Below are 23,606 nucleotides of genomic sequence, written 5' to 3' on the forward strand. Positions count from 1 at the left end.
TGGTAAATAGGGTGGTTGTACATTTATTGTATCACGATGACAGCGACTGTCCTCTATGTACTGTCTATTGATCCATGGACAGAGTGGCTTCACTGTATAGAATCTAAACCCTGTTAACTGGAGCGAACAGAATGTCCCCATTCAATTTTTAGATTTGTTCCATGTGTAATTTCCAACCCTTTAAAAATACCTTTTAATTTCACTCTTCTCAAATAAGTCAAATGTCCTTTGGATAAAAGTTTAATTCACAAAAATACATTGACCAATATAATGAAAATGTACTAAAATGTACTTTAATAATCCATAAAAGCTGGAACATCATTGACAGAAAAACACAAGAAGCATTATTAGAGTTGGTTTAGTATAATATATTTCAGCTTCAAGAGACATAGAAATCAATCCTTATTTTTCCCCATATTTCTTCTATAAAAAGGCCCATTTTTTTTCTGAAGCATTATTATGCAAAAAATGGCATTAGAATATATTATGGGAGCTATGAAATCCCAGTGACTGAGTATAAAATTAAGTCACATCAAAGAGAGATATCTGCAGAAGAGAAGTCCATGAACAACAGGGCGAACAAAGAAAAAAAAAATATAATAAAAATAATAATACATATCATAGACCTTGATCTATCATCACTGACATGACAGGCATGGACAATAGGTGTATGGCTATAAAAAATTTCTCACTTTTCCACTTGATTTCACTTGAAAACATCTACACTTAATAACTGATGCATTTTTTCATGCTTGTTTTTGAAGAATATTTATAATCATACAACTAAAGAGGTCAACTTCCATGTCTCTCAAATACGATATTGATATTGAAAAAGATGAAAAATACTGAAATTCTAACGTTGTTTTCCTTCTTAAAAGCGGTTGTTTTCATTTTGTTAAACCGCCAAATTAAATGAATCTAAGGGGGCTGCTCTCTGGCCACGTTTTGGTGGCTCTTGGACACTTTTTTTTATTCTTTCAGAGGCTTTGCTGCACTTTTATTATCATGATCAACAGTTTGTGGCGTTTTGTTTGTTGGTGCAAAAATGGAGACTGTCCATTCGGGGGGGTTCACACTGAAACTGAGACACAGAGGAAGGTCCTCAAAGGCGAGAGACCAGAGTCTTCTCCCCCTCTCTCTCTCTTACGGTCTTTCTCTCACTCTCTCTTCATTCTCTCATCTCTCTCTCTCTCCCCATCTCTCTCTCTTGCTCTCTCTCATGTAGATCATCCTCGTCTTTGATAGGAGCAGTTCAGTCAGCTGATTCACCGTTTATGGCTGATGGAGGGAGGGCGGGGCTGGGTGGGTGGATGGGGTGACGGGGAGGTTTCGGGGCTGTTGGAATGCTGGCACGTTCCAATCAGGGCAACAGTTCTTCATTACAGCATTTCTGCAACACAGCATAGAGTTTGGTTAGTTTTAACTTCATCAGTCAATGACCAGCCCCAAACTCACCATCTACGAGCTGTCACTGCCCTCTGCAGGCTATTCAATGACAGTACACCTGTTTAAACATTCCTATGAATGTAGGAGGAGAGAATGGAAACTAACTGCTAGAAGGTAAAATGTAACTTCTTTCACTCTGTCTCCTGCTCACAGCTTCTCAGAAATGCACAAACCAAGAAAACAACCTAGTTAACAATTGATGCATCTCCTCCTCTTGCATGTTTCAGTATGGAAGATGAAGTCGTTAACATTTCAAGGTGTGTTACATGTGTTGTAGCTGTAACCTTGAATTCAATGCTATACGAATTTAGCAGTTTAATGTTAAAAGTAACCCTTAGTATTATTTACCCAATCTTTTATAAAGTTTCTTTATGACTTATAGGGCAAAGTTTAGGACCAGTTCTTGAGGATTTCACTCAACCCAGGGTCTTAAAAAACAACTCAGAAATTTCCTGAAAAGACTCAACAAATTTCTGCTTTTCTGAGTGTCACCTACAGCCTCTTACAGTCTGAGAGCAGGAATTGAGGCCGGCAGTGAAAGAGAGAGTCCAGAGGGATGAAGAAGAGCCGTCCACTTACAGCTAATCCCTTATCCCTGCAGACACTTTCAGGACAAACAGGAGTTTAAGGGAGCCATGAGTGAACACCACTTTATTTTGTTCACAACTTCTGACAAGTTGCTGTAGTTCACAGAACGGGGAACCCTCCCTCTGATACTTTCCAAAAATGCATATGAGGCCGTCAGCTCCTTCAGGGATGCTTAGAGAGAGGGTACAGGAGCCCTGGTGTGTGTCTGGCTCTGATACGGTCCAACACGGTCATCACTTTAGTGCAGCCACATCTCACAGAAGTGACTCATTCTGCGGTCGTGCCGTATTCACATCACAGCTGAGGTACCATAATTACTTGTTTCCCACTTGTAAACAGTGTTCACATCCAAGTTGTAATTACGTCTGGGGAATGTCAGGTTTTTCTGAAAGCTGCTGTGTATTTAACTTGCCGACAAATAATAGAGAAGTGCAGGTTCAAGAAAATGCAAACGAGTAGATATTGTGCTACATTGAACATGTTCAATTACACTCGCATACAGTAGCCATTAATAGCTTTTTCTAAATTATTGATACGGCTCTTACCCAACGACATGTGTGCTCACCACATGGGAATCACGGGAATCTTTCCCATCATTACCTTCCCTCACACATGATGTGAATGTGTCACTGGTGCAGCTGCTGTCGGAAACCCTCTTTGCTCAGCTCGACACCCCAGCGCTGCTTTTAGCTTCGCAACTAAAACAAGGGTTGTGTGGAGCCTATGGAGAGCAGTTATCTGATCAAATCCCTAATGGCCTCTGGTTTTTACCAATAGCAAAGCCTGAGGGTGGAGCAGGAGCGAATTAGAAATAGAAGTGAACATATGCATAATCCTTCAAGCGCATGCCCAGCAAGTTATGGGACGTCTGGGAGGTCAGTGAGGGCGTTTGACCTGCCTCACAGTGCTGAGTAGGAGCTAGTAGGGATAGAATCTATTCATTCATTTGACTTGTAATAGAAGGAGAAGCACAGATTTAAGATCTAGATTTTAAGTATTCCTGATCCAAGGCCATGTTAAGAAAGTGATAAATAGTGTTATAACCGTGTTTCTGCTGCTCTTAGAAGTGAACATATCCTGACATGCATCATTTGCAGCTGGAGTAACATCCAGCTAAACTTCTGAGCGTCTACATCAAAGTATAAAACCTCAGTTACCAAGTCTATAAACTCTAATGGCAGCATCAGGTGTTAAGGTGATAAAACAACATGGGGCAACGTCTGACTCCAGACCATGAAAATAAATAAAGTCTGTGGGGAAATGAGGCCACCTGTTGCTTTATCTGCCCAAAAGAATCTGGAACCATGCTGAGAATTCTGAAAGAAGCATTCTGAAATATATAGTATAACATTTAAATCTTTAAAAGAGTTTTCTTTTTCACAACCAAGTGGAATATATATACAATAGTGACCTTGTATTGTATGAGGAAAAAGTTACACAACTGTAAATACTAATATTCAGAACCACAACAGTCACAGTATGATGTCAGGAACTCCCCGGCAATTTCTCCCCCAATGAATTCAGTAAAATCAGAGACAGCTTGTAGCTTATGAGGTCAACAAACTGGAAAATGGCCACGAAGTGAAATGTCCCATTAACTTTCTCTCTCTGCCCCATCCGAGACTGGCACTGTAGCCCCTCTCCCAGTGTACGGGGCTGCTCTGCTGTGAGCAGTGGAACAGTGAGGCTGTAATCCCATTAGTGCTGGTTCATTGGGCTGGCCAGCGTGTGAATGGGAGCAGGGGGGGGCAGACACCGCCCTAGGGCCTGTTAACGGAGGCCTCCCTCTCACACCCTCCGGACCTCGAACTGCCCAACACAGATGGATTCAGATGAGGAACGCGGTGGGTGGGTGGATGGCTTAGTGACCCTGATGGCTGAATAATCCGGTGTCATCAGTAAAATCTGTTTTATTTCCTCCTGAACTGTAAATTAAAAGATACTGAAGGAGATTAGTGTAAAATCTCTGTGGCGGGCTGGGCTGAAATGTGTTGACAGAGATTGTAAGAGACTTAGAAATGACCAAAACACTGAGGAAAATAAACTTGTAAACTGTGGGTTGACCAGCTACACCCTCTTTACAAGAAAATCCCCCTGGTACACAAGCAAGACGTCCTACTACTGATCCAAAAGCTGCTTGTTCATGCTGCATCTGTTCACCTAATTACATCTAACCATTGTAACCAATAGTGTGATTCATTGTTGAGCACTTTGTTTAGTCATTTTGTTTTTTCATTCTACTCATTCATCAACGACAGCACAAATCTATTATTCGTATGTTTTTATACATGTTTTTCACCTGAACCAGAGGTGACAGTTTCTGCAGAACCTTCCAGAAACAATAAGGCATATTCAGGTTCATAGGAGGAAACAGTGGACCCCTCCACCACATATGATTTAAAACAATGTGATACCGAAGTGAGGAAAGGACACATGCTGCTCCATGTAAAAACTTTATTTGTCCACTCAGAGAGAAACATCGGCTTCGGCAGCATCGGGACCGAATCCCTCAACATCATAAACAAGAGCCAACATCTTGCTCAAGGGCGCTTCAGCACAGTTCACACCCTGAGAAGTGACAGCGTGTACCGACGTCCTTCAGTTGAAGGCCGAAGTCTCCCTCCTCATTCTGCCACCCCACCATTGGTCTCACACAAAAGATGTGTTGAGGCCCCTAAGTTACACATTTTGTAACTTCTTCAAAACAGACAATCTAACAATCATGCACACTTTACACAGAGACAGATCAGGTGTGCGGCAGAGTTTCAACTACTCTGTCTTCAACAACATCCTTTGTCACTTTGTGTGTAAAACTCAGTGTAACATAATGACTGCCATGTCAGAAAGTGTGTGTCATTATCCACGTTTGAATGATTCATCCCACTAAGACACACAGAAGGAAGTGTGAATTAGTGTGGTTGAAACTGTGACAGCAAACGTTTCTACCTGACATTTGAGTGTGACCACTGGAATCACACATCAAGACTGGCGCCACCATTGTGGAACCCAGTTAGTTTCAAGCATACTGAACTCTTTAGGCTTCACTAACTTAAATTTTCAACAACACTGACGCCCGATTCAGTTATCTCCATGCGAGTGTGGGCGCACATCATAAGACCTCAGAAGATTTCCTCAACTGACTGAACCTGAATGTTCGAGAGGAAACTTTCCACAGCAGACGGGAAAAATTATTTACTTCGACTTCCTAAATCAGTGAGAGGGTTAAATCTTATGTATGTTATATATAAAACCCTGCAGGATTCTTCTACACTGCTCATACCAAGTTAACTATGCCTTTTTCATTACTGGCAGAGCTGCAAATCAAAAATAAATACTTCTTTGATATATTTTTGCCATTATAGGAACTGTGTACTAATGTGATGAAGTATTTTCATTTGTCAGGTATTTAAATTAGACAGGAATTGGACAGGAATAATTTACAGGAATCAGCCTTCTGGTTTACTGATAGTGTTCGTTTTCACACTTCCTCAGTATCAGCATCCTGCTAAAACTACCCCAAACATTTTTGAGAAACGATTCAGATTTTTCTAGGAAACAACCTGACAACGGACCAGGATTTCCTCAGATCAAAGTAGCTGCTGAGCTCGGCTAAGTTTCGTATTAAAATCCAAACATCGTCAACAGTGACTCATTCATTCAAACAGTAATGATGGCTAAAGAAACGTAATGAAAGCACTTCACACTTTTGAAAAGCGGACTCAGGGATGTTTGCTGGTAAATCACCAGCATCAGCCTTTTAAAGCCAAAATAACTTGACACATCCCACATATGCAAACTATGAACAAGAAGACAACTGATTCATCATCACATGGACTAGTTCCTCTACCAGAAGAATTTAACTGTGTCCACATCAGCCGGCTGCACTTGGAAAAGTCTACACAAAAAGCCCTTTCAACAAACACTAGGTCGAGTTAAATGAATCCAGGCCAGGTGAGGTGTGACTATGTGCTGACTTTATTAGGGATAAACTGACCCTGTAGGATAGGGTCAGCTTTCTTACCTGTTACACCACCAGTAAAAACTGTTCACACAATGTAATACTGGTATCTCTACATTTGTGTAAAATATAGATTGTATATATCTATATACTGTATAAGATCTTTTTAAGACCTCACCCATGAAAATCATCATCACATCAGGAGAGCAGGTGGCTCTACACAACCACTACCAACTGGTTTGCTGTGCTGACAAAAGGCCAATATGAAGAGTCATGACCTCCCAAATCATGCCAAACTAGATAAGCAATAAGGACAAATATGCCGGGATAAAGTCAACACTCTTTGATAGAGTTTTGGTTCCCAACAAGCAGCTTTCACTTGACCACATTCTCACTGAGACAATATTGCACAAGCAAGTTTTGTGGTGAGTGAGCTAACAGCTAAGAAGCTATGACCTCATTGAAAAAGAGAATTTGAGAAGGTGTGAAAATGTTGCCGCTGCAGAGCTGAAGCAACCGAACTGTACCAAACTGTCACACAGCAAATTATTGATATGGCAGACGATACAAAAAAAAAAACACTGAAAGACAAAGCAAGACATTTCCTGTTTTTGTCTCTGGCGGGTTCTGGCCCAGCGTGTCTAGTTTTAGCTAAAACCAGCTGTGAGTAGCATCATCATCACAACCATCTGATATCAGACTCAAATAAATGTGACTTCCACACACTGCTAACAAGCTCAGAGAGTAATATATAATAAACTACAACGCGTGTAGGCAGAATCATGAGGATTTATGATTGACGTTATTCATTTTAGGTGAAACACACACACACCTGGCTCAGAGCTGCTGCAGGGGCTGGAGGGGGAGTCTCTAAAGCAGGACACAGTTGGATTTCTTTTTCGCCTTCTTCTTTTCCACTGGCGTTTTCCTATTTATCTGTCTGACCAGGTCATAGAAGATCTAAGAGACACAACAAACAAAAAGTGATAAAAATATCCGTGGTGATACAGTTGGTAAACACAATGTTACACCTTAAAGCGTGTGTTGTGTGTCACAGTTTACACACAGTTGGTTTAACAAGTGGCAGGTTTCATTAAAAGTAACTGAGCTCATTACTTCCTACACTGTTAATAAACAATACATTTGTCAAATTAAAAGTCTGCTGACGAGGTTACTCTCAGAATTAAACAACTCCCTGACAGATTAAGTGAATGTCTGATTGTACTGGTGTCCGTTTACAGTTTGGACATGTTCATCAGTGGTTTACTTCTGTGTGTACTCACATCGAGGACGTTGATCTTTGACTTAGCAGAGGACTCTAAAAAGGCACAGTGGTTCCACTGTCTGGCCAGGTTCTGGCCCTGCTCCTTCCCCACAACACGCTCATCCTCCAAGTCGCACTTGTTCCCCACCAGAATCATCGGCACCTGAAGACAAAACAAGAGAGAGTGAGGATGAATATTTGAGGAAAGTTTGTGATATATTCACTTAAATTCAGAACGGCAGCGATACTAAATCTTTTTGAAATGTTTAATATTTTGAAAACAGTGTGACAAAATGAATTAATCCGTACAGAAAGAAGAAAAACAGCAGATCTGAATGAAAAATCCTAATCAAACACAGATGTGACTTTTTTTTTAAGTCGTTAACCGAGTCTACTAAAATAAATAGAGGGAAAGAAATACAGGGAGGAAAAATTAGTGAGTCGATAGTAAGGTTACAAAAGTAAAGCAGTGGTGGAAAATATGTATGAAATAGTAGATGGAATTCTAGCGGAGCAAACAAAGCAAGTGAGACAGATTCAGTATAACATTAGCACATGTTTTGTACAAGTGCCAATACAATAGCTAAACTTTAGTACAAATACCTAAATCATACTTTTTAGATCCAAATATGGCCCCAAGAAAAAAAGTTTTCGTAACACTGGAAAATCCAAAATTGTATTATGGTGCATAACTGTATTCACCTGCTTTCATGTGCAATTAAAATGAAGTGGAATTCAACATAAAACTTGGGTGTTGCAAAAACCTACAAGATGCAATACAAACTGTGGGAAACAGACTGGAAAAAAATATCAAAAAGCATCTTTATAAACCTCTGCAGGGGAAAGAGGGAGAAGAGAATAACCTGTCACCTCAATGGTCTAAGACATACACCAGGACATAACCCTTGTATAAATCCAGTCAGTTGTTCTTACAGTGCTTATGACGACACTGTACGAATTCAGTGCTGGATCATTCTTCTTGAAGCATTTAGAGCCAATGAACACTTCCTGCACTCACGCACGGGGCTGTACAATTAATCAAACATTAACGTCCATTATGCAACTCTTCAAACATAATGACTCGAAACAGCCCTAGATTCATTCATTCAGTATGGTCAACAAACTATGTCCTTTACACAGGCTTCCGCCCACCCGGTAAATGTATCACTGGTAACATTAGAGTTTGTGAAGGTTCAGCGCCGAGGCCTGGGACGTGAAAAATATCTAACAGTATCAATAATAAAAGAGCACATGTCTAATAAAAGGGAAGCACATAATAATTAATAAAGTTAAGTAGCCTATTCATTTCAATCAGAAGCCTGGATGTGGGAGGGTCACAGAGACAATCAATAAAAATCAATCCATCCCTCCAGCAAAGCCAAGGAAATCATTTAGGTTGCAAAACAGTGACAAAAGAGATTAAAAAAATCAATAGGAACTTGCAAGGAAGTTTAGTTTCTTTTATTGTGTAGAAAGGAAATCCTCTCTAACTAATGCTGAGAACACAACCGTTGACATGAAGTCCAGCTGGTATGGGAATCTTCCAAATACCCTGCACTTCTTCTTTTGTGCTCTCACTCAGATGTTTTCACAACCAAGGTCAAAAAAACAAAAACTTTCTGAGGAAGAGGGGAATAGTCTGGGCAAAACTTCAGCCCTTCAACTGTCACATCGGGCATAGCAGGAGCAGTCAGGGTGTCGGGATGCGGCTCATCCTGCCTGCTGTTTCCTGACCGGCTATCTAGGGAGCACGCTGGCCTGGAGGAAGCCGTGGCAGCCCCGCCCAGCCGGGATAACATCGCTTTCCTTCCTGAATGTTTTCGAACATTTCAGCTGGATTGCATGTTCCGGCTGCTCCCTGGAATTACATGATAGTGTGAGACTGTTTGTTTGTGTGAGCCTGTACGTTAATTCGGCCGGCATTCCATTTTTACGTTTAAACTGGGCTTTGCAAAACCTTCCACAGTAAAACCTTATGACAACATCCGAGTTTTCCAAAGGTCCACCGGATATTTGTGTTGTGTGGTGCAGCTAAACAAAGCGACAAGCGTAATCAACTAGTGGAAAACTTTGCATGCAGCACATCAGGTGCCAATAATATCAGCTGGGGTAATCTATTTGTGGTAGGCCAGCAACAAATAAATCTCTGCATGGGAAATCCTGCCTTCAATAAACTCTTCTGATCCAGAAACTGCCCCCAGTTGTGTCTTGTGGTTCTGGAAAATATATGGTAGTTTCCCGACATGTGCTAACTTGCTCACACTTCAGTCCTTTTCCCACCCAAAGGCCACTAATGTTAAGAGGTTGTATTTGACAGTGGCCACATTCATAATGGCACTTTTTGAAAGTATAGGATGAATATTCCACCGTCTTTTTTTCTTCCCTCTCTTGCTCTCTCTGGGCTGTGGGGCAGACGACAGGAAACTGCGATGTTTAGATTAACCCCACAGAGGTTGCTGCTTGATGTTTGATATCCAAACAAGCCTTTGCGCTGGACTGCTGAATGGCATTTCTCCCAGAGGTCCTGGGAGAACCAATGGTATGCCCTCCCAACACAAACTATGGGCCAAGCTAGGATGAGAAGGATGGAGCGAGAGGGATGAAGGTATGCAAGGAGGGAAAAAATGTTCGGTGTCAGCAGCACACAAGGCAGCATTAACCTACTTGAGGAATCCGCACAGCCCACAGAGAATCTGTAAGCAGGCTGTTAACATGCTACAGACAGGTCCTATCGTGTCCACAATGGCATGCTAAAGACTGGATTGCGGGAGCACAGGATAGCGTAGTATAGATTAGTTTAAATGGATGGAGTCAGTCGCTCCAAATGCTGCGGTGAGTCACAAGCAGCGAGTTGGGCATTACTGCCGTCCTACTCACACAAGCAGAAACAGAAATGGCCCAGAAAAAGTCATAAGACCTCTCTTACATAAGAACTGTGGAAGTAAGTATGGGAAGGGAGCTTTTAACATGCTGGTGACTACTATTCTTCCCGACTAACGACTTATTTAAGGAGATGGAATTTGGTGTTTAACGTAGAGTCATAAAAACACTTGAATTGAGCTTGGCAATATTAGGGGCATCTGTTCATTTTGACAGCTTTGCAGTAAATGGTCCATGGCAGAGTTGAGAATGAGAACAGCTGCAGCAACAACCAGACTGTTCAAGCTTTCGCTCTTCAATAGTATGAAAGCTCTAACCCCCAAAAAAAGGAAAACATGTTAAGCATCTCCTTTGGTCGTGCATTCCTGCAAGGGGCAAAGAAAGATAAACAGATGTCACAACCATCATAGGTAAAGACTTAAATCACCACAGGACTGATAGCTGACGGAGCGGACATAATAGCCCGATAAAAAACTGGGGATACATTCAGAAGGAAGAAATAGAGAAGAAAAGGGACATTAGCCGTTTTCTGGCATGTTGAGGAGCCACTGATCCTGCAATCCATCTGTTAGCCTGAGGCTAACCTCAGCTCTCTAACCACGGAGGCTCTAATGAAGTACCACAGCCTCACAATCCAGTGTGTTTTTGATGAGCTGAGGCTTTCCTTGCATCCCTGACGTCCAATCACCCGCACAGAGTGCCAGACCACAGTGAGGCCACAAAGCTGGCCATAGAGAGCAGGGAGAAACACAGAGCAACAGGCAGTGAAAAGGCCAGTCAAAACAGAAAGCAGAGAAGCTTACTGGCACTGATATAGAGGAAGGGGAACAGGAGGACAACCGATAGAAAAGATGGGACAGAAAAGATGCAAAAAGTATAAAACTCCTTCAGCAGGCTGGAGAGGCTCCTCGAAGATGGTTGATGGGGAACAGAGAGCAACAGAGGGGAGGAAAGAGCGAGAGAGAGAGGGTTATGGTAACATTCAATCCCTCCAGAGATCACCAAAAAAGGGCATCTGAGATCCTGCTGACGCACTGCCCCACCAGAAAGGGGTTGGAGGGTTTACTCACTCCAACAACCTCGCAATTCACCAGAGATACAGAAAAATGGAAATGTGCTCCTGATAAACAGTGAAGCAAGAAAATAATTACATGAGACATGCTCCTCTTTATTTTCACCGTTACAGATATAAGCAGAGGAGCTGACTTGAACATTAAAACCATATTGTTCAAAAAGCAAAACTTAACGCTTTAACATCTCCTGCTGAGACATTGGCCTACTTTTTAGGGGACTAAGCTTACGTGTGGGGCAATTCTGTTTCCATGTCAAACACAGATTAAGTAAACAAACCACAGGGACCTCCAGGACGCTAGTATCAGCTAATGCTAGGTTATATACTGTACAAAAGTTTCACCGAGTGCTTTAGCTTATTGTTTGCACACTAGAGACAAGGCTACAGAAATACCACTACAGCGCCTGCTTTATGTCAAGGTAATCCAAGTTTGTAATCACTGGCATGAGATGCTGTGATTACAGTGTTGAATGGTATCCATGGCAACAGTGTGATCAGCTCCCTGAACAATGTAGGCGGCTGACAACAGAAATAAGGCCTGTAACCTATCTGCACTATCTTCCACAGTTTCTGGTGTCAACAACCTATTCGGACATGACGAAATAAAATGAAGTGAAGAAAACGTTATGGGAAAATGTGGAGGAGTTGATGTAAACATGCTTGTGGTGCTTGAGTGTGCACACTGTGTACTTACATCCTCTGTGTCTTTTACTCGTAGAATCTGTTCTCTCAGGTCCTGGAGGTCGTTGAAGGTGGACTGTGCTGTGATGGAGTAAACCAGGGCGAAGCCTTGGCCGTTCTTCATGTACAAGTCCCTCATCGCTGTGAACTGTTCCTACACGGCACAGAAAAACAAAGAGGAAGAATGGGGCATGAGCTCTGCCATGTGCCATCTGCACTTTATATACTGTTAAAGGATTTACTGTCAACATCATATAACACTGCATACAATAAGAAGTCATGTTGGTGTGACCTACTCAATACATATCGTGAATGTTCAAGTCAAAACTATTAGTCAGTTTTTTCTTTTTCCAAGAAAAAGTGTGAAACGTTTGGTAATTGTAGAATCTGCAATGGAAGGCTTTGCTTTCTTTGTCTTTTTTTTTATATAGTAAATTAAGAAAACTATTTGGGGTTTGGACTGTTTGTCACAGAAAACATGCATTCTCCTAACTATTTGCAGATGTTTTTTGGACCATGTGCTTATTGGAGGAAATCTGAGGATTAGTTGCAGCCCTGGTTGATGCAGAAAAGATTTTTTCACGACATTTCGCAGAAGACTGCAGGACTCCCTACCCCACTGTCTAAGTGCCCCTGAGCAAGGCACCTTACTCCCCCAACATCTGCTCCCCGGGCGCCGTCCATGGCTGCCCACTGCTCTGTGTGTTCACTGTGTGTGTTGTGTGCTGCTGTGTTCACACGGATGGGTCAAAAGCAGAGGATAAATTTCCCCCATTTGCATGGAGTGTGTCTGTGCATGTGTGTGGGACCAATAAAGGAATCTGGAATCTATTCTCTCTATTCTATTCTCTACAAAATGACGGCAACCTGCTAATAGCATCAGGCATTCTGTATGCAAAAAGCTTATCAACACTCTTCTAGCAAACTTGTGCTAGTTTTACATAAAAACACTGGGCAACTTTGAGGTGGCATTTTTATTTATTTTGAAGGAAAACAATAGAATCTAATTGTCTTTGTATTTTTACTGCTCCTTCATTTATGTATATCTTATCAAAAGTAATTAATCTGAACCAGCAGTTTTTTTCAATCAAGGTAATATCCTACTATCAGTGTTTCCACCTTTACTTACAATGGCAGGATTCAATACAGTGACTTAGCAATCATTATACATCGAACAGCTGGATATTGACAGAGCTTTCAGTAGCGAGGAGTTCACTTACTGTGCCTGCTGTGTCAAGAATTTCAAGCATACATTGCTGCCCATCTACCTCCACTTGCTGTGGAAAAAAGGAAGAATGAGTGAGATAATGTAAGAGTTAATTTCAGGTCACTGGGCACATCATAGTGCATCTTGACATTCTTGTATACAATAAAGACCAACAGCGACAAATAACACAGAGGTCAAAAGAGAATAAAAAAGAAAGAAAGAGAAATAGAATAAAAGAATTTAAGGACAAAAAATTTATAAAAAAGATGGGAAATTATACATGAGAGAGAGAGAGAGAGAGAGAGAGAGAGAGAGAGAGAGAGAGAGAGAGAGAGAGAGAGAGAGAGAGAAAAAGAGGAAAATATCATGACGTGAACTTGCAGAGCAGCTGCTAACAATCAGCTCATTCCACGCCAGCACTTGCGGCCTCTCCCTCGCCGCTGTCACAGGACACTCACCTTTCTGTACGAGTCTTCTATTGTCGGGTCATATTTTTCCACAAAGATTCCCTGTACAAACTGAACTGTCTGCAAGAGAAGACACATAGCAAGTCGAAGTCAGATCATGGCGACAAGAACAAAACGTCCAGCGACGCAAATATGGCCAAGGTGCCATGTCTTCTAGCTTCTTACAACAACTGGAATGAGTATATGTTGAGTTTGTTCATGGAGGTGATGGGCAGCAGAAAGAGTTAAACTAAACCCACAGTACACGTTCATTTCCCCAACATGTGTGACTACATGCAAGTGAAAGGTTTGGCCTAAGCTACATAAAGCACTGTGCTTAGTGGCAGATTTACATCAGGGGTAGACTGAGTTCACATGATAAAGTCTTAAGATCTAAACAGGTCAGCCTTCCAGTCTGAGGGATTAACCCAACTTTGACACCTGGTTAAAGTTAGCTAAGCAGAACATGTAACATTTCACAAACATGCATGTGCTACTGAAAATCTTGCAATGACAATAAAATAGTTTGATATCTGCTCATCAGTTTCATCTGTGGTCTTGTGTCTTACTATATCACTGCTTTAGTTGTTCTACCACATGCCTTTCTGCAAAACCTAGCAAAATGTGTTGCAGTTTCATTGACAATTATCTGACAGTGTGCTACAAAGGAAGAGAGAGAGGCAGGAAGGGGGTCAGGAGTGTGTGGATACTCACCAGAGCGGACTTGCCCACACCTCCAGAGCCTAACACCACTAGCTTGTATTCACGCATGGTGGGATTGTTTCACCGGACAGCCCAACGGTCTGCAGTGGACACACAGGGAGAAAAATGGGACAAGCAAAATGAGAGACGTGAAGTAAAGCGAGTGAAACAAAACTAAAAATAAGTTCTGCTAACTTTCTTTTTGAGCAAAACAAAGACATTAACCCAGACTGGTCTCTTTAGTTTTTCCCACTCTAGAAAGGAGGGATTCTACTCATTCCTGGAGGTTATGGACAAGACGCAGCACAACAATAGAGGGAACACCCATAAGTGGAGCTGCTTCAGGGTGGAGGAGGTGAGGAGTATGTGACCCCTCTCTAACACGAACCAGCTGTGATGTGAATGAGTGTAGGGGGAACTGAGGGGGAGATAATACATGGATCTGGCAGATATTCCTCCGAATGACACCATCATTTGGCCTGTGCTCACCAGAAACACACCCTGCCGTCTGACTTTTAGCCACTCGCTCATTCCTGGGATTGTAAAAAAAAAAAGCAACAGTCATTTAGACTAATGACAGAAAGCAGCTGCGGGAGGAGGATAGTTGTGATGGGGAGGAAATTGTGAAATCATAGGAATATCCCTTTAAGACAGGCTCTGAATCACTGGCACACATTGTGGCGCAAAGTCAGTTGAGTTAGCCAACTGGGTCACTACAAGCTGGGCTACAGAGACAAAGACTGAGGTTAAGTTGTAGCTGGGTGAAGAAGAGGGCGATTTCTGATTCCCTTTTATATTAAATCATATTTCTGGCTAACTGCAGTTTCAAATGATTGATTTTGGCTACAAAAAATGTTCAGCTCTGTGACATTTAGAAAATAATCCAACATGGTTTTAAATTGGCTGAATAGATGTGAAGATTTCTAGTAACCCTTCAAAGAAAAAGAAAATATCCTATTGGATGACACGTTTTCACTGCAGAGTTACAAAATACTCGGGCTGACCTGAAAGCTTCAAACCTTCAGCTGTTGCCATGGTAATCAATGTCCAAAATCAGTATTTGAATTATGTAATGATTATTGTTTCATGTACAGTAACATGTGTATGTGTACACAAGAACCTGGCTTTATTAAAAGGAACATTAAGAAACTATTTTATTTTAAAATTACAGCTTCAAAATAATTTTGATGGTAAACAGAGGTATTATTCTTCAATAGGAAGAATAATACCTCTTTCTTTCCTATTCCGTATCCCAATACATGTTGTTACGCTATTGTTCCTGTTCTTGTTCTATTTAACATTCTCCTGTCAGAGGAGTCTCACCGAATGAGTCAGTGGCTTAAACTGACAGGCGCAGCAACTCGATTTAACAGAAATCATTTTTAACTTGCTTTAACTAGAGGTCGCTTATTGCCACATACCAGCAGTCATGCAACAATAAATTCTGACCAGGTAGAATGGTATGCATTGATAGTTATTGGTTCCATATTAGTTTCATGTTAAAGTTTTGCTTGAGAGTGATCAATTTTTAAAAGGACCAAGAGAAACCTGGATTTCTCACAATTTACCAGCACTGACAATAAAGTAGATTTAGAAGTTGAATACAAAACCACAACAAAGACTCAACAAAGATTCCAAGGTTCTTCAAATGTCTTGCTTTGACCAACCAAAAAGAAAACAAATATACACAATCTTATAGAGCAGAGAACAGCTGCCGGTAATCACATTGGGAAAGATGGAACCAGAGATTGTGCAGGTTAAAGACGATTAATCGCCTATCAAAATAGTTATTTTTCTATTGATTGACTAATCAATCAACTAATTTTTGTTGAGAATGTCATACTTTGGTGCCACATCGGATTCAAGCTCGACATGTGGTTGTTTCCTTAACTTTCTTCAAGAATTACTGAAGTGGTTTAACACCAGTTATTCTTGGGTTAAACGACTCGTAGCTTTTAATTTAATCAACCTTACTTTTGTAGGAGTCTAATACTTCTGGGTCACTGTTTGAAAATTGCAGCTTGTTGGCATCAAGACCGTGTGGAAAATCAGAAGGGGGCTTAAGTTAAAATGGTCCCAAAAGAAGACAGCATAGCCTTGACTGATAAATCAACTCTTTTTGAAAAACCTTTTTTTAGCAAAAATCCAAAAGCTAATCGGCAGCCACTGTGGGAAGCAGATGATCCCCTCCTACACTGTTCTCTTTACTGCACACTCCATCAAAACACTCAGGGGAGGTGAACATAGGACTGAGGACCTCCAACTTCAATCACAAGCAGTGACCATGTGGGATACGAAGCCCGGACTGTGAATAATTCATATTCACTAATCCTCTACGCACAAAGTGAAGTTCTGCTCGCACGATTAGGGAGGAGCCATTGGAAGGAGAAGAAAAAGAACAGGGCTGCACAAGTGCCATGCAAACAGTCCGCGGCTGCACTTTCATGTAAACAATCGAGTACAGAGTCAAGTGCATGCACAGTGTCACATACACAATGTCACACAGACAATGTCAGACTCAGATTTAGGGTAGGCCTCACTTGTCAGCTATGTGCACATCACGTTTCTTTGTGTGGACGCTGTGGACTGACCCCTGCTGAGACAGATGACATCAGGGGCCCATTCTGTGACAGTGGCTGTTAAGATTATTACAGTATGTGACTGCTTCAAAGAGGTTTTGAAAAAGGACATTTGCTCCTCCGAAGAGTGCCGTCTTTAAAAATACTCAGGAAGGAAAAGCAGAACTGAGGTATATGCAAAACACCAAGCTAATTCATTTTTTGGCCAAAAAAAGTACCTAGATCTTTTAAATATCAGTTAGATTTATCTGCAATTTTAAAGTTATTCTATTTCGCTCTACAAGCTGCTAACATCTATTTATAATGAGCTGAAACAATCAATTGAATAAATGATGACTTGATTGAAAAAATAATTATCAGCAACTATGTTGATAATCTATTCATTGTTTTCCAAGCAAAACCTCCCAAAACTCTTGTGGTTCCAGCTTCTCAACCTGAAATGTGCTGTTTTTCTTTCTTTTTATTTAGAAATCCAATAGTTTTTGGTTTTATACCGTTTTTTATACTTATATTGACAAAACAGCTTGGGGTCTAAAAATGTATGAGGGTCTTCTCAGGCATTTTTGACCTTTTACTGACTGAATCACTTAAAAGAAATGCATAATTTTAATCAAATTATTGGCCTTTCATTTGGTCACCTGTCAATATTGTCATATCCCCATTTTCACTTTAGTATGCTTTACTTTTTTTATATTGTTTGTAACTACAGGTAATAGTTAAAACTGATTAATTTAACCAAATCAATGATTTTAGTCATCGGATGTCTGGATAACAACTTTTTGGAGAAACAAGCTGAGCAAACGTTAATGGCCCCAGCAAGCCCAGCCAACAGTGTTGGAGATGACACATTTTTAACATGAAATTGATTTATTCTGTGTTTTCACTGGATCACCTGGTCTATTTGTTTTGGGGAGGAGGAGACCTCTGTGGATAATTCAACCCCCGAAAAAAAAACTCCACAACATCTGGACCATAAGTTACCCGAGTAACAAGCTGAGCAAACCTTAGCGACAGCTCATCTCACAGCCCCTTCCAGGACGATTTTTCACGCTAAACTGCTTTATTGTGTGTTTTTAGTGGCTTTAATAAATTAGTCTTCGGATAATTCAGCTTCGCTTACAAACCTCCGGACGATTAAGACTGGAGGCGCAGCAGAGGAGCATCCCCTGGGAGCACCAACAAAGAGGGCGACCTCTCATGTGGAGAGGTCTGTTGTATCAACTATCGAAACAGATTCAAACCAAGCGGATGGTATATTTACATTAAAAGAAGAAAAAACTACGTCACCAGTTTATGTGCTGATTGGTTGTAGATCAGTTCTTCAACTGTTGTTAACGCCTCAAGAAATTGAAAATGGACTGAGAGGTTCCAGACCAACGTGGAAATGTGATTTGCTGAACAACAAACTGTATTGGTTGGAAACACCAGCAATATGCTGAAGCATCTTGAATTCCATGTATTTGATGCTGTATTCATGCCTAACGGAGCAGCACATCCATTACAGAGGATAAATATCCTACGCTAATATGCTATATGTTATACTATGTTATAATATTAGCACAACACAGGTAGGTTGGTAGATTTATTCTCTAAGTAAAAATATTCTCTCATTTCCCCCATAGAACCTGTTATGGTGCTATTTAATTTAAGTGATTATTAATTTTAGATATTGACAGACAGACAGTTGCAATGACATTGAAAACCTGTGAAGACCATTAGGGGGAAATCGATGGGCCCAAAGGCAGAATGGATAGTAGCACTGGTGTTAATCTTATCAATTTCCATCAATGAGCAGAAGCAGCAGTGAAGGTTTTCTCAGCTCAGATGCGTTAATCCAGGCTTTCAACAAGTGGCAAAGTAATTGTTCTTAATGCCAGCAAAGATATAAATACCACCTTCCTCAAACTTAATGACATTATTGATCAAGACAAATTCTGCTAGATATTCAGTAAACAACAATGCCTATCTCCTTTGAGCTTGTTTCTTTTTTAGCTTTCCACTCATGACTGCAGCCTTTTCTACAAAAGGCAAAAACAGAATCGGGGACGAGATGCTCTTGTTCTGGCATCTATTCTGCGCTTAACGCTTATACCAGGAAAACTAAAGACAATGCTGTACTCTCATTTGCCTGCCTACACACTCACGATGCACACAAACACGCACACAAAAGGCCATTTAAGGACATCTCCCTTTAACACCAAACCTCTCCCTGCTTCCACTGCGTTTTCACTACACACTTCATTCTCGACAAAACAAACACACACACTGTGGCCAGTGCTCTGCTCTCGTAGTAACCCTAGCAAATAAGGAGCGAGGGAAAGCCACATGCCACAGAAACATGCTCCACCATGACATCACTACATCACTCACCCTCTCCAACCAAAGTTATGCATCCATCTAAGGCTGGAAATTGGACGAGGTGGCGCTGCTCGCAAGAATATGCAGCGAACGTGAGGCTGCATCAACTATAAAACTCAAAATTAGAGAGCGGGAGGGTACACAGCTAAACCACAACCCTCAGGATCCACTATTTCCTGTTCTAGCGAATATAATCCGATAGCAGCGAAGCTGTCACAGCAACTGACTCAGCAGGCTGTATGATTGGCAGCTGCCCTGTGTATCTCCCACCCAGTGCGGATGGTGAAGCTGCACACATCCGCTGGTTAAGCTAGCAGCATGACACATACCCTTATGGCATCTTCTTATTTGCTTGCTTGTTGACCCACATGACAATTACCGAAGCAACACTGTTAAAAAGTGTATCCCTTTGAGGTTCAGGGGTGGAAAAACTCAGGGTGAGATAAAAGTTGTTCTGGTGAGGTGTTTTTAAATGTTGATAAGCTCCTGGTTACTCATTACCTGCACCAAAACCACAGGTCACGTCACTTGTTTACACTGAGCTCAGCATAAAAAACTTTAGGGGAATAAACCATGTGCCACTGACAGCAGAAAACCTGTCAAGAAAAGAGTTTAAATAGAGAAGAAGGAGCAGCACTGCTTTATTTCAGAGTTATTATTATTATTTCCAAATAATATCCTTATAATTTCTGAAACACTTCCTGGAAACATACTTAGGATTTCCAGAGCCAGGTCCTTTAAATTACTATTCCATTTAAACCAAAGTTAAAATGTATTCAATTTGCATTTTATTTCATTTTATTATTCAACTTATTCATTTGTGCAAACTATGGTTATGGTTTATCTTACAGCTCTATAAAATCCAGTTCATTCCATAATAATGTTCCAAGATGTTTTCATGCAAAATGTGTTTACCAGCAAACATTCAGCATTGATGAAGAATTAAGTTTCTCAAAATAAATGAATGAGTTATAAATATTCACTGCAGTTTAAATTTGTTTCACTGATATTCATTACATAAAATAGTGAAAATAACAGTATCAGTCTCACTATTTACTGTAATTACAACTAAACTACCTTGTTCTTACCAGGAAACTTTCAAGAAACTATTATAATGAAATAATGGGCCTGTAAAATAAAGCGTTATTAAACCTTTACTCTCCATACATTAAACTATGTGACTTCCTGTCGCCAAATTGCACATTTTTGCATGTTTATGCTGACCTGCGGTGCCCTAGGAGACTGGCTAATTTGGCAGTTAATTTGAATTAATTGACTGAGAGAACACCAGCTAAACGGTCTCCAATTTACCTGCAATTAGTGCCAAATTATATACTCCTCAGGAAACTTGCTAAGGAATAAGGAATTTACAAGCTTGTTAAATAAAGTGGTACCAACAGTTTATAAAAGAAGAAGCAGTAAGTTTTCAGTGGCAAGTAGTGCAATTACATATTGTAAGAAGCTAATGTGTGTGTGAGATAGATACCACCACAAAACATGCATTCAGGAAATCAAGACTTCTGAGTAATCTTTCTAATCTGACTTCAAGGGAAAAGACTTAAAGAGCAGTTTCAGTCGTCAAACTTAATGCACATCTAAGCTATCCTAGCATGAATTTAAAAAAAGTACCTAAAGGAACCAAATGTTCCCCTTATCTATCTGCATCTGCCTTATGTCGCTTTTTAGGCTAACCGCAACCTATGATGACCCCATGAGTCAGAACCAGACTGGAGCAAGGCACAAAAAACTTCACTGTGACTTAACTATGACAAAGATCTGTAACTGACAAACAGCATCAACCGAATGCATCTGTGTCGCTGGGGCCTTGACCTGTAACCACATCCTCTTTCCAGACAGCAAGAAGGCTTCATGCTGATAGGATGGAAAAGGAGTAGCTGCCTACTAAAATAGCCTCTTCCAGTCTCTGTTCCTGTTCAAGACTCCAGACTGCAGGGCTTGTACAGAGAAGGAGGAAAGGAAGTGGGTGGAAAAGCTTGTATCTCATCATCGAAACCTGGGGTTGTGGAGCGATTCGGGGGGAGTGAGGATGAGGCAGATGCATGATTTCTTTTTACACTTCGACAATGTGAGACTATTTAAACATCAGATCGGATGGTATTAATAAATGCTTCGTGACCATACAATCCAATGTGAAAGTATGATAGAAAAACAACGTACTTTAAAACAATCATATGAAGCTGTGAGAGCATTTGCTACAGGAAACTGCAGAAATAAAAAGGAAAAAGTGAGCACGATGCACTGTCACAATAATAGTAGTTTTAGTTTAAAGGCGTGTAATGCCTCTCGACAGCCTGCAATTGGATTCACAAACAATAGACTTACTGCCTATGTAAGACTCTCTCTTTTCTGAGGACAGTACAATCTGAGCTTTTTTCAGAACAGGCCCTGCTGGATCATCTTTTATCAATAAAGTTGTTTGAGGATATTGAGCTCACACACTTTTCCTGTTACACACCATCTCCGCAGCAGAAATAAACTGGACCAGGCAGCAGCTAAAAAAAAAAACACACACACACACACACACACAGCTTGGAGCCAGACATGAGAAAGTGACTTTAGCTGCCTGGGTTATCTCGCTGTGGATCTACCTAATTTGCTTGTGGCAGCAGCATATGTTTATCACTGCAGGTCATGCTAAATCCCTGCAATCTGTGGCTGTGACTGCACCGCAGAGGAGCAATCAACACCGCCGCCTATTATCACAACCGTGGCTTCCCCTCACGATTAATCAAACCGTTCAAATCGTAAGCCCTCTTTACTGATAAACCCTTTAAAAAATACCATAATCTATAATCCAGGCAGCCGGGGGGCGGCATCTGCCCATAAACGATCCCGCTACACCCGCAGCATCCACGCTAAGTCCCGTTATCAAGCTCGTTAGCCAAAATGCCGCTAACTAGCTAGCTTTAAGTGCCTGAGACGGGCCGACGCTTCGCAAACCGCTAGCCGAGGCTCGTTAGCTCGTTAGCTAGCTAGCCGACACATTCCTGTCCGCGGCGTGTGACACGAACGCAGCACGGTTTTCAGAAACCCGACACAACCGGTCACATTTCGCGGCTTTAACACCCGGCGGCCCCGCCAGCTCCCCGAAACAACCCGCGTTCCGGTGCTATTCGCTGGGGAAAGACAGCGCCGCCGCTCGCTTGCTAGCTGCTACCTGCCCTTCCGCCTGGCCTTGACTAGAAAAATGGGAGTGCTGCTCACTGCCGTTTTGCACTTGGGGACAATTCCCCTCGTTTACCCGACGGATAACAACACCCGTCCCGCAGCATGTGCCCGTCGTCCCGCGGGCGTCGAGGCTCCGTGCGGCGGCGCAAACCGGTGGTTAGTGGCCGCTTCGCCGCCTCTAAAGTTGGGTATTTGCACTCACCGTTTGTCGCTCGCTGTCTCTCGCCGCTCCGCAAGTGTCAGTTTGCCTCCGGCCTGTGCGCGCACACACGTCACTCCCCACTATTTCTCATTTTTCTTAAAAGGCCATGGCACACGAGAGCCGGCGTGTGCAGGACGGAGGAATGCACAGGGGTGATGGCTTCGATACACAGAAACACACAAGCTATGGGTTTCATTATCAGTAAATACATTTATAATCATGTGCACTTTTACTTCTATTCTTAAGGACACGTCTAGTAATAGCACAGTAACACGAATCACAATAACAGAATACATCCACTGATGATCTAAGCTCATAGTTAAGTATTCTGTGTCTTTAGATAAAACTATTAGAGTACAGACCTCATATTAATATATGAACTTTGTACAAAAAGCGTGTAAATCATGATAGAAACACAGTATATTGATCCACGATGATGCAAACACATGTATAACAGAGGTCAGTTGTAAACAAGAGAACAACTTTGTGAACAGGGAAAGATTCTGATGTATTTTCTCACTTTTCAAATATATGTCTTTCATACATGTGTAGTGCACATGAACTTAGGGTGCCAGGCTATTATTAGCCTTTTATCTATATTATTATCATGAACATTGTTTTCTATGTACTTCCTTCTGTATTTTAACCTTTAGTTGTGCAGCACCTTGTACTTTGTGTTAAAAAGTGTTTTATAAACAAGGTTATTATTATGATATGCACATATCCACATATGCACATGTGCATGCTTTGGGAATTTGTATTTGTTTGGGATGTAGTGTGTTGTTTTGAGTCAAGGCTACTCCACCCTGCAGCCACATTCAAAACAGTACTAATTGTGCAATAGTTCTCTGCTAAAAATAGTTCCTGCATGAATAATTGTTGTTAAACCACACAGTGCACAGCCTTTATAGAAAACTGCTGGGTCCACCAACAGAACAACCTTTTTGACTATTAACCGTTTCAGTCAATCCTTATTTCATACACTATGTTATTAAATTAATGGAAATAATAACAGATTCACTGATGCTGATAAT

The 23,606-nt window shown here is 41.2% G+C and overlaps 1 protein-coding gene across 3 annotated transcripts; it reads right to left on the reverse strand.

The window, feature by feature from the left end:
* Positions 1-268: 268 nt before the first annotated feature.
* LOC117761319 (ras-related protein Rap-1A-like) lies at positions 269-22,723 on the reverse strand. Of its 3 annotated transcripts, none has more exons than XM_034585084.1 (8): positions 22,573-22,723; positions 14,257-14,345; positions 13,555-13,623; positions 13,110-13,166; positions 11,903-12,043; positions 7,276-7,419; positions 6,825-6,952; positions 269-1,390 (listed from the first exon to the last, which is right to left on the reverse strand). In XM_034585084.1, exons 2-7 carry the CDS (start codon positions 14,311-14,313, stop codon positions 6,863-6,865), a joined length of 558 nt encoding a protein of 185 aa, XP_034440975.1. In that variant the 5' UTR covers positions 14,314-14,345; positions 22,573-22,723; the 3' UTR covers positions 269-1,390; positions 6,825-6,862. The 3 variants fall into 3 exon arrangements, with proteins under 3 accessions (XP_034440975.1, XP_034440977.1, XP_034440976.1); XM_034585086.1 differs by lacking the exon at positions 22,573-22,723 and adding an exon at positions 22,407-22,431; XM_034585085.1 differs by lacking the exon at positions 22,573-22,723 and adding an exon at positions 19,194-19,332.
* Between the last annotated feature and the right edge of the window lie 883 nt (positions 22,724-23,606).

The sequence above is a fragment of the Hippoglossus hippoglossus genome, chromosome 5 (assembly GCF_009819705.1).
Source record: "Hippoglossus hippoglossus isolate fHipHip1 chromosome 5, fHipHip1.pri, whole genome shotgun sequence".
NCBI classification, from domain to species: Eukaryota; Metazoa; Chordata; class Actinopteri; order Pleuronectiformes; family Pleuronectidae; genus Hippoglossus; species Hippoglossus hippoglossus.